This window comes from Bos taurus, chromosome 7 (assembly GCF_002263795.3).
Source record: "Bos taurus isolate L1 Dominette 01449 registration number 42190680 breed Hereford chromosome 7, ARS-UCD2.0, whole genome shotgun sequence".
Lineage (NCBI taxonomy): Eukaryota > Metazoa > Chordata > Mammalia > Artiodactyla > Bovidae > Bos > Bos taurus.
Window position 1 is genome coordinate 52,421,736 of NC_037334.1, and position 15,377 is coordinate 52,437,112.

General features: G+C 44.2%; 2 protein-coding genes across 2 annotated transcripts in view; both read left to right on the forward strand.

The window, feature by feature from the left end:
* The window catches only part of LOC132342109 (protocadherin gamma-A5-like), a 42,014-nt gene that overhangs the window by 10,839 nt on the left and 15,798 nt on the right, over window positions 1-15,377 (forward strand). The window contains exon 3 of the mRNA XM_059888764.1: window positions 1,829-2,136. Coding sequence (XP_059744747.1) covers window positions 1,829-1,846 — 18 coding nt within the window. The 3' untranslated portion in view covers window positions 1,847-2,136. Of the gene's footprint in view, window positions 1-1,828 lie in introns of the transcript that reaches the window.
* PCDHGA2 (protocadherin gamma subfamily A, 2) lies at window positions 2,083-5,268 on the forward strand. Its single transcript, NM_001099368.2, is given in 1 exon segment — window positions 2,083-5,268. A coding segment is annotated over 1 exon segment (2,481 nt). The 5' UTR covers window positions 2,083-2,226; the 3' UTR covers window positions 4,708-5,268.

Genomic DNA, 15,377 nt, shown 5'->3' on the forward strand with positions numbered 1-15,377 from the left:
TTAAAATATTATTTATTAAAATTGTGGAATGCCTCTAAAAGATATTTAGGGTTAAGTTTATAGGCAACCATAAGAATTTCAAAAAACAAAGTATTAAAATTAGTGAAGTTAGCTCAACAATCAAGAAATAAAGCAAGAAATATAATATCAGTATAAAGAAAATAACAAGAAAGGGAACAGAGTATAAATTATTGAAATGCAAACCAGGGAGAATTCTGATGGCGAAGCAACAGAAGCTGACACTAATGGAGAGAAATTGAATCTTCTGTCAAGTTAAGTGCTGGGACTAATATTGGCTAGGCAGATAGCAAGACTAAAATTCATTTTAGAGATCTTAAAGAAGACCCCAAATTCTGATTATAGACCAAAGACCTGGAAAAAGAAAAGGAAAAGCAAGTGAGCCTGGGAAAAAATAAAACAGCTTAATACGAAACAAGAAGCATGAGTGGGAAATAATATACTGTGTAAAACCAAATGTTGTCAAAGACAAAGAAACAGAAAAATCTTTAGAGAAACTGCAAATAAGGGATGTCAAGTGGTTACTTAATGAGACTCAAAAGTATCAAAAGAGTGTTGAAGAAAAAGTTTTAAGAAACAAAATAGAGGTTCTACTAGAAAACATGGTGAGTCGATAAGAACTGTTTCCAATAAATATTTCATCAGTGTTCTCAGAGAAATGGATTGAAAATGAAAAAAGTTCAACAGGGAAGAATTCAAAAGGCAAAAAGCCTGAAATGAGACCAGAAGTGTGCAATCTTGCTGAAGAATTGATTCGAAGTCCTATCTACTGTGACTTGTGACTAAATGGAGTTTATTAATTATGGATGCAAGAATATTCCAATGTAAGAAAATCTAATATAAAACTTCATATGAAAAGGTTAAAGATAAAAGCTGTTCATTTCAATAAAGGCATAATAAAGGTCTTGAGAACATTCAACACATGTTTAAAATCTTTTAGCAAACTGAAAACTGAAGGAAATGTACTTAAACTGACAAAGAATATTTGTCAAAAACTTATAGAACTATCCAAAGCAATCTACAGATTCAATTCAATGGCTATCAAAATCCAATGCCTTTTTTATAAGTAGAAAAAAGTCTATCCCAAAATTCATGTGGGGTATCAAGGGACCTCAAATAGCCAAAACAGTCTTGGAAAAAGAACAAACCACCTTCAGTTTCCTTCATGTTTTTGCTGCCTCTCACTCCAAGCATTCTAGTTGGTTAGTCCTTAGTTCTAGAACGCTACTCTAGCCTCTTTCTTGATTCAGTCATACCCTTTAGGATCCAGGTTCAATCCTGTCCTGAAAAGTGTTTTCTGACCACCCCTTCCACCCAGGCTGAATATCCTTCCTATGTATTTTCCCATTGCCCAGGGTTTCCAACCATCATAGCAGTTGTCATACTCTATTAAAACACTCCGTTTACTGTGTCCTCCCTTATCATGTAAATTCCCTTGAGAACTGGGACTGTGTTCATCAGGTGCACCAGTTCTGTCTACAGTATCAATCAGGCAAAGTGTCAGGCAAAGGTTAGTCACTCAGTTAAGTGTCTGATAACTCAATAATTTAAATACAGGTTATGGAAAAACTACAGGTTTCGAAGTTCAATACTAAGCCATTAAGCACAGAAATTTAAAATATATAACATTAGAATATAATGTAGCTAATGTTTTTAGATTAATCTTACTTTCTCCCAATATGGAATTAGAGGTTGAAGATGTTTGGTCTAAGGGCAGAGGCTACCTGATTAGTGCCTCCAAAGTTCAACAGTGTTTTCCTTGCTACTATAAAGATCACATTCATTCACACCATTCTTATTCATTCTGAAGGAAAACAAAGACTCCTGACTTGAAAGAGCAATCTCTCAGGTATCTTAGAACTGTACAATTCTTCAAAGCATCTTCAAAGTGACAGGAGTAACACGAAGTAACTGGATTTGCCTGGGAGAATGCAGAAATTACTTAGGCCTCTGGGCGTCGCTGTTGACTACCTAAGAAGTAACCCCGAGACATCCAATCCAACATTACGATTTCCATAACACAAAGGGCTGGGCATTTGGCCCGCAAGGTTCGGGGCGGCAAAGAAATTCAGTGCAACAGCCCACTAGTTCTCTCCACAAAGACCTGGGTCCCGTGAATGCTGGTCACCTCAGACCCTGAGGAATAAAGATTGGAATCCCGAGCTGGAGGCCGGAAGTTGCCTGGGAGAAAAGACTGCAGCTCAAGAAATGGCGGCTCTGCTAAATTTGCCACATCGCAGAAGGTTTGTACTGCTGTGCCTTCTTTGGGCGGCCCTGTGGAAGGTTGGAGCTGGGCAGATGCGCTATTCAGTGCCAGAAGAGATAGAAAAAGGGTCATTCGTGGGCAGTGTTGCCAAGGATCTCGGGCTAGAGCCTCTGGCACTGGCAGAGCGCGGAGCCCGCATCGTCTCCAGAGGTAGGACGCAGCTCTTCGCTCTGAACCCGCGAAACGGCAGCTTGGTCACCGCGGGCAGGATAGACCGGGAGGAGCTCTGCGCCCAGAGTGCGCGGTGTCTGGTGAGTTTTAACATACTCCTGGAAGATAAATTGAGTATTTATTCAGTAGAAGTGGAAATAAAAGATATTAACGATAATGCCCCTCGCTTTGGAGTAGAGGAAGTGGAGCTAAAAATTAGTGAAACGACTATGCCAGGATTCCGGATCCCTCTTAAGAGCGCGCATGATGCAGACGTCGGAGAGAACACTCTCCAAAAGTACGAAATTAATTCAAATGACCACTTCTCTCTGGACGTGCGAAGCGGGATGGATGGTAACAAGTACCCGGAGCTGGTGCTGGCACGCGCTCTCGACCGTGAGGAGGAGGCCGTACACTACCTCGTTCTCAAGGCTTTGGACGGGGGCGACCCTATCAGATCTGGCACCTCCCGCATCCGCGTGACGGTCTTGGATGTGAACGACAACGCTCCTGTTTTTATACAGCCCGAGTACGGTGTAAGTGTTCCAGAGGATACTCCCGTAGGCACACGGATACTTACAGTGACCGCCACTGATGCAGATGAGGGATACAATGCCCAGGTGACATATTTTCTGGAGAAAAACCCTGAAGAAACCTCAGAGGTATTTGAGCTTAAGTCATCATCTGGAGAAATAACAATCATAAAAAGCCTAGATTATGAGGATGCCAAATTCCATGAAATTGATATTGAAGCTCAGGATGGTCCGGGCCTTCTGACCAGAATGAAGGTCATTGTCACAGTTCTGGACGTGAATGACAATGTCCCAGAATTCTACATGACATCTGCTACAAGTTCAGTTCCTGAAGATTCTCCTCCAGGAACCATAATCGCACTTTTCAATGTACATGACAGAGACTCTGGGCAGAATGCATTTATCACATGTTCACTCCCAGAGAACCTTCCTTTCAAACTAGAAAGGTCAGTGGACAATTACCACCGATTGGTTACAACTAGAGTCCTTGACAGAGAACAGTTTTCCTCTTACAACATCACTGTAACTGCTAAAGATGGAGGGAGCCCATCTCTATCCACAGATGCTTACATCTTGCTGCAGGTGACAGACATCAACGACAACCCTCCCACCTTTCCCCACACATCCTATTCTGCCTACATTCCTGAAAACAACCCCAGAGGTGCCTCCATCTTTTCTGTGATGGCCTGTGACCCCGACAGCAACGACAATGCCCATGTAACTTATAGCTTGGCTGAGGACACCCTTCAGAGTGCACCCCTGTCCTCCTACATCTCCATCAACTCTGACACCGGTGTCCTCTATGCACTGCGTTCCTTTGATTATGAGCAGTTCTGTGAACTTCAGTTATGGGTTACAGCACAGGATGGTGGGAATCCACCCCTCAGCACCAACGTGTCTGTGAACATATTCGTGCTGGACCAGAACGACAACACACCTGAGATTCTGTACCCTGCCCTCCCCACGGACGGTTCCACGGGTGTGGAGTTGGCACCCCGCTCTGCAGAGCCTGGCTACCTGGTCACCAAGGTGGTGGCAGTGGACAGAGACTCAGGCCAGAACGCCTGGCTGTCCTACCGTCTGCTCAAGGCCAGCGAGCCAGGGCTTTTCGCGGTGGGGCTGCACACCGGCGAGGTGCGCACAGCGCGGGCCCTCCTGGACAGAGATGCGCTCAAGCAGAGCCTGGTGGTGGCGGTCCAGGACCACGGCCAGCCCCCTCTCTCGGCCACCGTCACGCTCACGGTGGCTGTGGCTGACAGCATCCCAGACATCCTGACTGACCTAGGCAGCCTGAAGCCCTCAGTGGACCCTGACGACTCAGGCCTCACACTCTACCTGGTGGTGGCGGTGGCCGCGGTCTCCTGTGTCTTCCTCGCCTTTGTCATTGTGCTACTGGCTCTCAGACTGCGGCACTGGCACACGTCGCGTCTGTTCCAGGCTTCAGGCAGCGGGTTGGCTGGCGTGCCGGCGTCTCAGTTTGTGGGCGTGGACGGGGTGCGGGCTTTCCTGCAGACCTATTCGCACGAGGTCTCGCTCACGGCGGACTCTCGGGGGAGTCACGTGATCTTCCCGCAGCCGAACTACGCGGACACGCTCATCAGCCAGGAGAGCTGTGAGAAAAAGGATTTTGTTTCAGAACCTCAATTTCTACCTGAAGATAAAGAAGAAACATTTTCTCAGGTAAACTCTCTTCCTAACATTCCTGTGAGTTACTTTGCTAAAAGACATGAATTTACCTAATTACTTAGCTGTCTCCACAGTTTACCATACCTTTTCTATTTCCCATATTTCTTTGTGGACATGTTCAATTTTTAAGAAATAGTCCTTATGAATTATTTCTCACTAGTTCTAAGTGTTCACATGGTGTAACAGGGAAGAGGAGCTAGAATCATTGTGTCATTAGTATAAATTGGGAATTAGTAGCTGAAGATGATATTTAGATTATCAAAAGAGCCTTAGGTTCAAGAGGGAGGGGTCATATGGATACCTGTGGCTGATTCATGTTGATGTATGGCAGAAACCAGCACAATATTGTAAAGCAATTATCCTCCAGTTAAAAAAAATTAATGCATTAACAACAACAACAAAAAAACAGCCTTAGGAACTGGGGTATCTGGTTTCTCCTACTTTCTTTCTCATCCCTTAGCAAACCATCCCAATCCACCCGAATCAACAGTTCTTTGTTAGATATATGAATGTTGACTTTTGTTTCCTCAAATATCTCCCTCTTTTAAAATTTAATACTTTTATGCTTTATATTTGTTTATGAATATTAATAAATACTGTAGTTGTTTGTTTTCATCTCAGTCTTTGTTTTTCCTTCAGTTTAGCAGTGAGATTCCTCATATTTTTTTATTTGAATGATCTTCCCTATTAAAAGATGTGTTTAAGAATAGATATGCTTCACCATGTTTCAGGAAGGTATGTCACACAATCTCTGTTTAGTTCAGAATGTCATTAGCCTCTAAAGTAGCTCTGTGTTCCTTTAAGAGTAATTGAGTTATCATTTGCTGTATTAATATAATACATGGTTTGTATAATAGTTAAGATGTGTCTGTTTCCTGTTATTTTATTTTTCTCATATGAGGAAACAACATTGCCTTTTTATCTTTAAAAATAATATATATCCTCAAGGGATTCAGAGACCATATCAAATAATTGCCCCTAAAGATTCTCCTTTTACATTTCTCGTCTCAAAGTTTCCTACTCACAGCAGCTGTTGAAAATGTTTCCAGTTCCTCCACCAACATCAGTCCCCCTTACAACCAAGTTTTCCTCCCCCATTCCTCTTCCCATGTTGGCTTTTAGTATGTTAGTTATATACTTAATAACAAAGAACAAAAAATACACTTCTGTGTAACTGAGATCATCTTTTATTTGGAAATAATCCTGTACTAAGTCATGTATATAATGGTGCCATCGTTCTTTAAGATGTGATTCTTCACTGTTTAAGGGCATCTGAGGGAAATTGTGTTATTACTATTACATCAGTTTCTTTGAGATAAAGTTGGCACTCACTGTGGAATAATAGTACAAACTGGGGAAAATTGAAAACAAAGTTCCTTTTAGTGTATACAGTAACTCTTCTTGAAATAAATGCCTTATGCATCACTATATAATGCATCATGATTGAAGTGACAAATGAGTTCCTATTATTGTGCTTTGGAGAGGAAAACAAATACAGGAAAGGGGTTTCTGGAATACAAAACAAAAGTTTATCTCTACTAGTTTCAGTTTTGGTCCTTAAAAACATCTTCACACTCTAATTTTAGACAGAACAGACTACTTTCAGTACCCTGAAGTTCTGTGGTTTCTCTCTCACATCTAGGTATTGCCATATTCTTCTGTCTTATATCCAGGCCTTATCCCTCCGTGATCCATTCCTCTCAGGTTTCTTGGGAAAACCTTTGCTAACCTCCAAGGCCAGGTTGGAGGCCCTCTTATTGCCCTTGGCCTCTGATCTTATGTCAGTATCTCACTGCACTATAATTCCTTGTTTGCTTTTATATCCTTATAACTCCATGAAGGAAGTAGCTGTGTTTGTATCGTTAAATCCCCAAGTATTGTCAGATACTCAATTATATATATGTTTAATGAATGGGTTAAATGAAAAATATTGAAACTAAAATGCCAAGCTATGAAGGACAGATTTCAAGAGGCATACCTTATAAATATGACTGATATTTCTGTGCACTTCTTAAACTTTGAACATTTCATAACAGTAACTTCAGCGTGTTTGAAGCAATATTAGTGGCATTCAGGTTAACTCATGGATTATTAAGGAAGATACTTTAAATCTTTTGACATATAGTGATTCAGTTATGTAAAACAAAAACTGAGCTCATTACCTCTGAACAAAAAGAATTTCAGGTGCTTGGAAACTTAAAAATTTCTTAGATTTGTCAGAGCGTGCAGTGAACGGTTATGCCTCTGAGCGTCGCTGTTCACCACTCAAGAAGGAAAACGCCGCTGAAGAACTAGTCCTTTTCCTTGTTTCCAAAGAGCAGAGAACCAGCAAATCACACTCGGAAGATCTGACGCTGCCTCAAAGCTCACCCCGTCAGTCAGCCAGCTCTGTGACCTATAAATTAGGCCCACGAAAGTCTTCGTTCCTTGAGAAAATAAGACTGAAGTCTGCCTTGGGAAACTGGAACCCAATTCAGAGAAAATAATTCACCAAAACGGAAATGACCAATTACCAGAGATTCAGAAAGTGCGGAGGACTGGCCCTGCTTTGCGTGCTTCTGGGGACGCTGTGTAAGACCGGATGCGGGCAGATCCGCTATTCGGTGTCAGAGGAGCTGGACAAAGGCTCCTTCGTGGGTAACATCGCCAAGGACCTGGGGCTGGAGCCCCAGGAGCTGGCGGAGCGGGGAGTCCGCATCGTCTCCAGAGGTAGGACGCAGCTCTTTGCTCTGAACCCGCGAAGCGGCAGCTTGGTCACCGCGGACAGGATAGATCGGGAGGAGCTCTGCGCTCAGAGTCCACAGTGTCTGGTGAGTTTTAACATCCTGGTTGAAGACAAATTGAACATTTTTGAAGTAGAAATAGAAATTAAAGACCTTAATGACAATGCTCCTGATTTTCTGACGGAGGAATTGGAAATAAAAATTAGTGAACTAACAGTTCCTGGAACTCGATTTCCACTTAAGACTGCCTTTGACCCAGATGTGGGCACGAACTCTCTGCTGAACTATCAGCTCAGCCCCAATGACTACTTCTCCCTGGCTGTGAAGAGTGTCACTGATGGGGCCAAGTATCCAGAGCTGGTGCTGCAGCGGGCTCTTGACCGGGAGGAAAAGAAAGTTCACCAACTTGTCCTCACTGCTTCTGATGGTGGTGACCCTGTCCACTCTGGCAATTTGGGCATCCAAGTGACAGTTCTAGATGCAAATGACAATCCACCAGTATTTACCCAGCCTGAGTATCGAGTAAGTGTTCAAGAGAACCTGCCGGTAGGCACTTGGCTGCTCACAGTGAATGCCACTGACCCTGATGAGGGATTCAATGCTCAAGTATCCTATGTACTAGATAAAATGCCTGGGAAAATCGCTCAGATTTTTAATCTCAATTCAGTGACTGGGGACTTAACGATATTAAAAAATCTAGATTATGAGGATGCTACTTTCTATGAAATTAAAATAGAAGCACAAGATGGACCAGGTCTTCTTTCAAGAGCTAAGATTCTGGTCACAGTTCTGGATGTGAATGACAATGCCCCAGAAGTTACAATTACTTCTCTCACAGAATCAGTTCCAGAAGAGTCAACTGCTGGAAGGGAAATTGCCCTTATCAACGTGCATGATCGGGATTCCGGGCAAAATGGACAGGTCACAGTTTTTGTCCTGGGAAATATGCCATTTAATTTAGAAAAATCAATAAACCAATATTACCGCTTAGTGACCACCAGATCTCTGGACCGTGAACAGGAGTCTGAATATAACATCACTCTGAGAGCTACAGATGGGGGTAGTCCGCCACTGTCCACAGACACACACATCACCCTGCATGTGGCAGACATCAACGACAACCCACCTGCTTTCACTCATGACTCCTATTCTGCCTACATTGCTGAAAACAACCCCAGGGGAGCCTCCATCTTCTCTGTGACAGCCCAGGACCCTGACAGCATTGAGAATGCCCACATTACCTATGCACTGACTGAGGATACCATCCAAGGGGCGCCTCTCTCCACCTACGTCTCCATAAACTCAGACACTGGCATCCTGTATGCTCTGCACTCCTTCGACTTTGAGCAGGTTAGAGACCTGCAGGTACTGGTGACTGCTAGTGACAGTGGGAACCCTCCACTCAGCAGCAACGTGTCTTTGAGCCTATTTGTGTTGGACCAGAATGACAACACACCTGAGATTCTATACCCTGCCCTCCCCACTGATGGTTCTACTGGTGTGGAGCTGGCACCCCGCTCCGCAGAGCCTGGCTACCTGGTCACCAAGGTGGTGGCAGTGGACAGAGACTCGGGACAGAACGCCTGGCTGTCCTACCGCCTGCTCAAGGCCAGTGACCCAGGGCTCTTCGCGGTGGGGCTGCACACGGGCGAGGTGCGCACAGCGCGGGCCCTGCTGGACAGAGACGCGCTCAAGCAGAGCCTGGTGGTGGCAGTCCAGGACCACGGCCAGCCCCCTCTCTCGGCCACCGTCACGCTCACGGTGGCTGTGGCTGACAGCATCCCAGACATCCTGACTGACCTAGGCAGCCTGAAGCCCTCAGTGGACCCTGACGACTCAGGCCTCACACTCTACCTGGTGGTGGCGGTGGCCGCGGTCTCCTGTGTCTTCCTCGCCTTTGTCATTGTGCTACTGGCTCTCAGACTGCGGCGCTGGCACACGTCGCGTCTGTTCCAGGCTTCGGGCAGCGGGTTGGCTGGCGTGCCGGCGTCTCAGTTTGTGGGCGTGGACGGGGTGCGGGCTTTCCTGCAGACCTATTCGCACGAGGTCTCGCTCACGGCGGACTCTCGGGGGAGTCACGTGATCTTCCCGCAGCCGAACTACGCGGACACGCTCATCAGTCAAGAGAGCTGTGAGAAAAGCGAGCCTCTCTTGATATCTCAAGATTTACTGGTAATGAAAGGAGACCCCAACGAGCTCCAGGTGAGTTTCTTTCTTTCTTTTAATATTTTTAAGAACAGTTATGCCAATGTGGTTATTATAAATTTTTAATACACATTTATTTGAAAATAAAGCAATGAAGTAGTCATTGGTTCTTTTGTTTAAATGTATTCCTCTCTTCTGGGATTGTGGTGGGGCTGCACTTCCTTGCCGATTTGTATACCTGTGATAAGTAGATGTTTTTATTTTAAATTGCTGTAATGATGAAGTTTGTCACTTCAGCCTACCCAGCCTATCCTGATAAACAAGTATATAGTATTTTAGGCTCTAATAATATGATGCTTAACTCCTTCCAAGACAGACCAAACTGGATTCATCCTGATAACATAAAAACAACAGGGTAAAAAATATAGAGGCTTGTCAAATTCTTTTACCTGGCATGTAGTCCCTACTTGGTATACTTAAAGTGTGTGTATTTGTGTGTATCCATATGGATTTCAGCCTTTTCTCTGAAGGTGGGAAGCTCAATTGCCTAAACAGTTATGAGCCTTGGAGTTGCATTGCTTGTCCTTTGAGACAGATTATAAAATGTAAGGAGATATGTCTTAGCCTCTTTAGAGATTTCCAGACCGTCCATTTCAACCATGGAAACGGAGTCCTAAAACTTTTTTTAAAAATATTTCTATATTTATTTGACTGCACTGGGTCTTGGTCACAGCACTCAGGATCTTCAATCTTCCTTGTAGCATATGGGATCTAGTTCCCTTACCTGGTATGCAACCTGGCCTGCTGCATTGGGAGCTTGGAGTGTTAGCCACTGGAGCACCAGGGAAGTCCCAGGAGTCCTACAACTTTCTTGGGCTATAAATTGTTGACCCATTTTGAAATTTATTAAATTATTTTCACCCATAAAGTTACACCAGAGTCATCCAAAATTAGGCCTAAATAGATTTCATTAGATCTTAAACAAAGGAGTACATCTCTCCTTCAGTGTGTTACGAAGGGATACATTCAAAAGTGGGTGACGAAAGAGCCTGAACAAAATAGCTGAAAACAGAGAAGTGTGTAGTCTCACTCAAACCTGCAAGTGCATCGCGGAAAAAAGGCACATTACCTTTGGAATATTTTTTAGGAAAAATCTTTATGATACTAAGAGAATTTTCTAAGAATTTAATATAAAATATAACCTACACATATATTGGGAAAATACATAGAGTACAAAGGCATCTATTTGTATGGATAATAAGAGGTCTCAGACATGCCATTTTCACTAAAAAGGATGGGAGGGATTGGGGGCAGGAGGAGAAGGGGAGGACAGAGGATGAGATGGCTGGATGGCATCACTGACTAGATGGACGTGAGTTTGAGTGAACTCTGGGAGTTGGTGATGGACAGGGAGGCCTAGTGTGCTGCGATTCATGGGGTCGCAAAGAGTCGGACACGACTGAGCAACTGAACTGACTGAACTGAACTGAAGACTTCATTACAATAAAAGGGGAGGAGGGTTTATAATAAAAGGAACAGAAAGTATCAAGACATGAACTAGGGCAAACAAGGGAAAGGATGTCTTAGGAAAACAATAATCTGTCTTGACTGGAATGTAAAAGGAGTATGGATTAGAGCTGCAGGGTAACAACAAATTTTTTGGTTGTGCATCTAATTTGGTAGTGCATTTGAAATAAAGGTGCTGTCTGTTTTACTTACCTAAGACTGGCTTAAGGATTATACGTAAGTTTCAAAATGGGAGTGTCTAAGAACTTTCGATTCCTCTCAAAGATTTACCAGTGATCAAACTCATTACACTTACTAATGTATAAATTGACTGGAACTGAGTATTTGCATTAAGGAGTATTTGTGTATAAAATCATATAGTAAAAAAAGCACTGATTTCACTAAAATAAATATACTTACACAATATTTAGTTTTATAAAAGCAGATGTATGCTCAAATACTAGATTGGTCTCTTTAACAAACTGTCAGGCTCCTTTGTACTTAATGGGAAGGTTACATATATGTTAAAATGCTGAGCAATATAGTAAAATAAGTCTAGGATTTTTACTTTCTCTGTTTTCCAAAGATTAAATGTTTTTATCCACTAACAATAACCTAGTTAGTTACATCCATACTAGTCATGATACTAGTCATGCCAGTGTTTATAAATACAGTAGAATCACTGAAGATATTTTTGCCCTCCAAAATAAAAGCTGTATGCTTTATGGAAAATCTTTAATGAAGAAAGAAGAATAAAATGATGGCAACATTTAAAAGATGATGGAAATCTAGACAATATCAGATTTGAAGGGAAATTTTGAATAGTTTGTTCTTTCTAAAAAATAAAAAGACAAGATATATATTAATAGATTCAAGAGCTTACACTTTGAGGAATAGGTAGTTGGGTAATATGCAGTTTTCTCAGGCAACCTCCTGGGGCCGCTGTTGACCAAAGGGAAGATAAACGTTTTCAGTTCTGCAGGAGTGGCCGGCAGTGTTTTCTTTCTTGCTTTGTCCTGTACACATCGGAACGCAGACGCACCTTCTGCAAATCGTACCCTCAAATCACAGAAGTCCAGGGTGCTGTGTTGATTATTTAAACATTCCAGAGACATCTTGAAGAGCAGCTTCCCAGGAAGTTCAAGAAATGCTTAGGAGCTTCAGAAAAGCTGAAACAATGAAAAGTCAGGTACTGTTTCTCTTCCTGCTGTCATTGTTGCTCGGGGCAATCTCCCAGCAGATCCAGTACTCTATTCCAGAGGAGCTGGACAAGGGCTCATGGGTGGGGAACCTGGCCAAGGATCTAAGGCTCAGTGTCCAGGAGTGGCCAGCTCGAAAACTGCGGATTAGTGCAGAGGACTTTTTCAGTGTGAGAGCAGAGAATGGGGATTTGCTAGTGAGTGGCAGGATAGATCGAGAGAAGATTTGCGGGAGAAAATCTGAGTGTGCTGTAGAATTTGAAATGGTTGCTGACAATCCAATGACTATTTTCCATGTAAGTGTTGCAATTCAAGATATTAATGACAATGCACCACGTTTCATTGCAAAAAGCATTGACTTGGAAATCTCTGAGTTAGCCTTACCAGGGGTAAAATTCCCTCTGGATTCTGCACAAGATGCAGATGTAGATGGTAACTCACTGAAGAAATATTTCATCAGCCACAATGAGCACTTCTCTCTGTCAATGAAGGAAAGTCCTGATGGAAGTAAATACCCAGAGTTACTGCTGGAAAAACCTCTGGACAGAGAACAGCAGAATTCCCACCATTTAATCCTGACTGCCATGGATGGTGGGGACCCACCTCTAAGTGGCACTACCCTGATCAGGATACAGGTCACTGATGCCAATGATAATGCTCCAGTGTTCAGCCAGGACACTTACAGGGTTAGCCTCCAAGAAAATGTGCCCTGGGGAACCTCCGTGCTGCACGTGATGGCCACTGACCAGGACGAGGGCATTAATGCAGAAATCACCTATGCCTTCCTCAATGCCCCAGCAACTACCAGCCTCCTCTTCATTCTCAATCCAAATACTGGTGACATCACAACCAATGGTACATTGGACTTTGAAGAGACAAGTAGATACATGTTGGGTGTTGAAGCCAAGGATGGAGGAGTACACACGGCTCACTGTAATGTTCAGATTGAAATTGTTGATGAGAATGACAATGCCCCAGAGGTGACATTCATGTCCTTCTCTAACCAGATTCCTGAGGGCTCAGACCTGGGAACTGTAATAGCCCTCATTAAAGTTCAAGACCAGGATTCTGAGCAAAATGGTTTGGTAACATGCTATGTTCAGGAAGAAGTTCCCTTCAAATTAGAATCCACCTCTAAGAATTACTACAAACTAGTGATTGATGGTGCCCTAGACCGAGAGCAGAAGGCAGAGTACAATGTCACCATCGCAGCCACTGACAAAGGCAAGCCTGCCCTTTCCTCCAGTACAAGCGTCACCCTATATATCCGCGATGTCAACGACAACGCTCCGGTTTTCCACCAGGCCACGTATGTGGTCCACGTGGCAGAAAATAACCCGCCTGGCGCTTCCATCGCGCATGTCAGCGCCTCCGACCCTGACCTGGGGCCCAATGGCCACGTCTCCTACTCCATCGTGGCCAGCGACCTGGAGCCACGCGCGCTGTCGTCCTACGTGTCCGTGAACCCGCAGAGTGGCGTGGTGTTCGCACAGCGTGCCTTCGACCACGAGCAGCTACGCGTTTTCGAACTGACGCTGCAGGCCCGCGACCACGGCTCGCCAGCGCTCAGCTCCAACGTGAGCCTACGCGTGCTGGTGGGCGACCGCAATGACAACGCGCCCAGGGTGCTGTACCCGGCGCTGGGGCCCGACGGCTCGGCGCTCTTCGACACGGTGCCCCGCGCCGCGCAGCCCGGCTACCTAGTCACCAAAGTGGTGGCGGTGGACGCCGATTCTGGACACAACGCCTGGCTGTCCTACCACGTGCTGCAGGCCAGCGAGCCCGGACTGTTCAGCGTGGGGCTGCGCACGGGCGAGGTGCGCACGGCGAGGGCCTTGGGCGACAGGGACGCGGCCCGCCAGCGCCTGCTGGTCGCTGTGCGCGATGGGGGACAGCCGCCCCTCTCGGCCACCGCCACGCTGCTCCTGGTTTTCGCCGACAGCCTGCAGGAGGCGCTGCCGGACCTCAGCGACCGGCCCACGCCGTCTGACCCCCAAGCTGAGCTGCAGTTTTACCTGGTGGTGGCCTTGGCCTTGATCTCGGTGCTTTTCCTCCTCGCGGTGATTCTGGCGGTCGCCCTGCACCTGCGACGCTCCTCCAGCCCTGCTGCTTGGGGCTGCTTTAAGCCTGGTCTCAGTTCCAAGTCTGCACCTGGGGTTCTCCCCAACTACAGTGAGGGAACATTGCCCTATTCCTACAATCTGTGCGTTGCTTCACAATCAGCTAAGACAGAATTTAATTTTCACAATGTGACCCTGGAAACGGCTCCCCCTGGGGATCTGCTAGGTGAAGATCCCTCTATGAATATAGGTACCAGTAATGAAGATCCCCAAATCGCCTATGATTCCTCTTTTTCCCATCACGTGAGTTTTTGCAGACTTAATTAAATTTTATTGCTGTATTTTATTTTCAATAGTGCATCATTAATTTCGGTCCTTGTTCACTGTTCTAGTGATGGTAGTGGGAGAGGAGGTATGTTGGATGGGTTGAGATTGGTTTCTTGATTGCTCAGTAGTCTTGATGGTTAATTATTACTGGTTGTTACTTCTCAATTTGCACTCTTGGCATTTCTATACATCAGCAAATCCTGCTAAAAACAGCTTTTTCTGTCACCGCCCTTAGTAATAGCACTGCCCTTACATAGTTGATGTGTAATATGCCTTTTTTTTAAAACGTACTAACATTTCTTTCTTCTTAAGTTAAAATTTTTGTTCATTTTCATCAAATACATTTTAGTTGTTTATCTTTTTCTGTGATGTATTAATATAACCTTCAATAATTAAGTCTCAGCACTTTTTTGCTTTATCATACATAGCAAAAACTGACAGGTTTCATATTTGAATCACTAACTTTGGGTCTTTTTTCCCATTTTGTAAACTGTCAAGAGTAATTTCCTTGACCATCCTTAAATAATTAGTTTTTGTACCCTATCTACTTTGTCACTGCTATAATGAGGAATGTAATGGACATTTTTTTGCATACAGAGACTTTTCCATAATTTTTTAACATAGACTTCTGATAAGTGAGTCAAATTTTTTTCAAAACATTATATTTTACCTCCCAACCCCCAGAAAGTTGTGGGTTTTTTGAGGACTGTGAAAAATACCTTCAACCTACTCTCCAAAGTCAGAGAATTTTAAAAGCTCTGAAT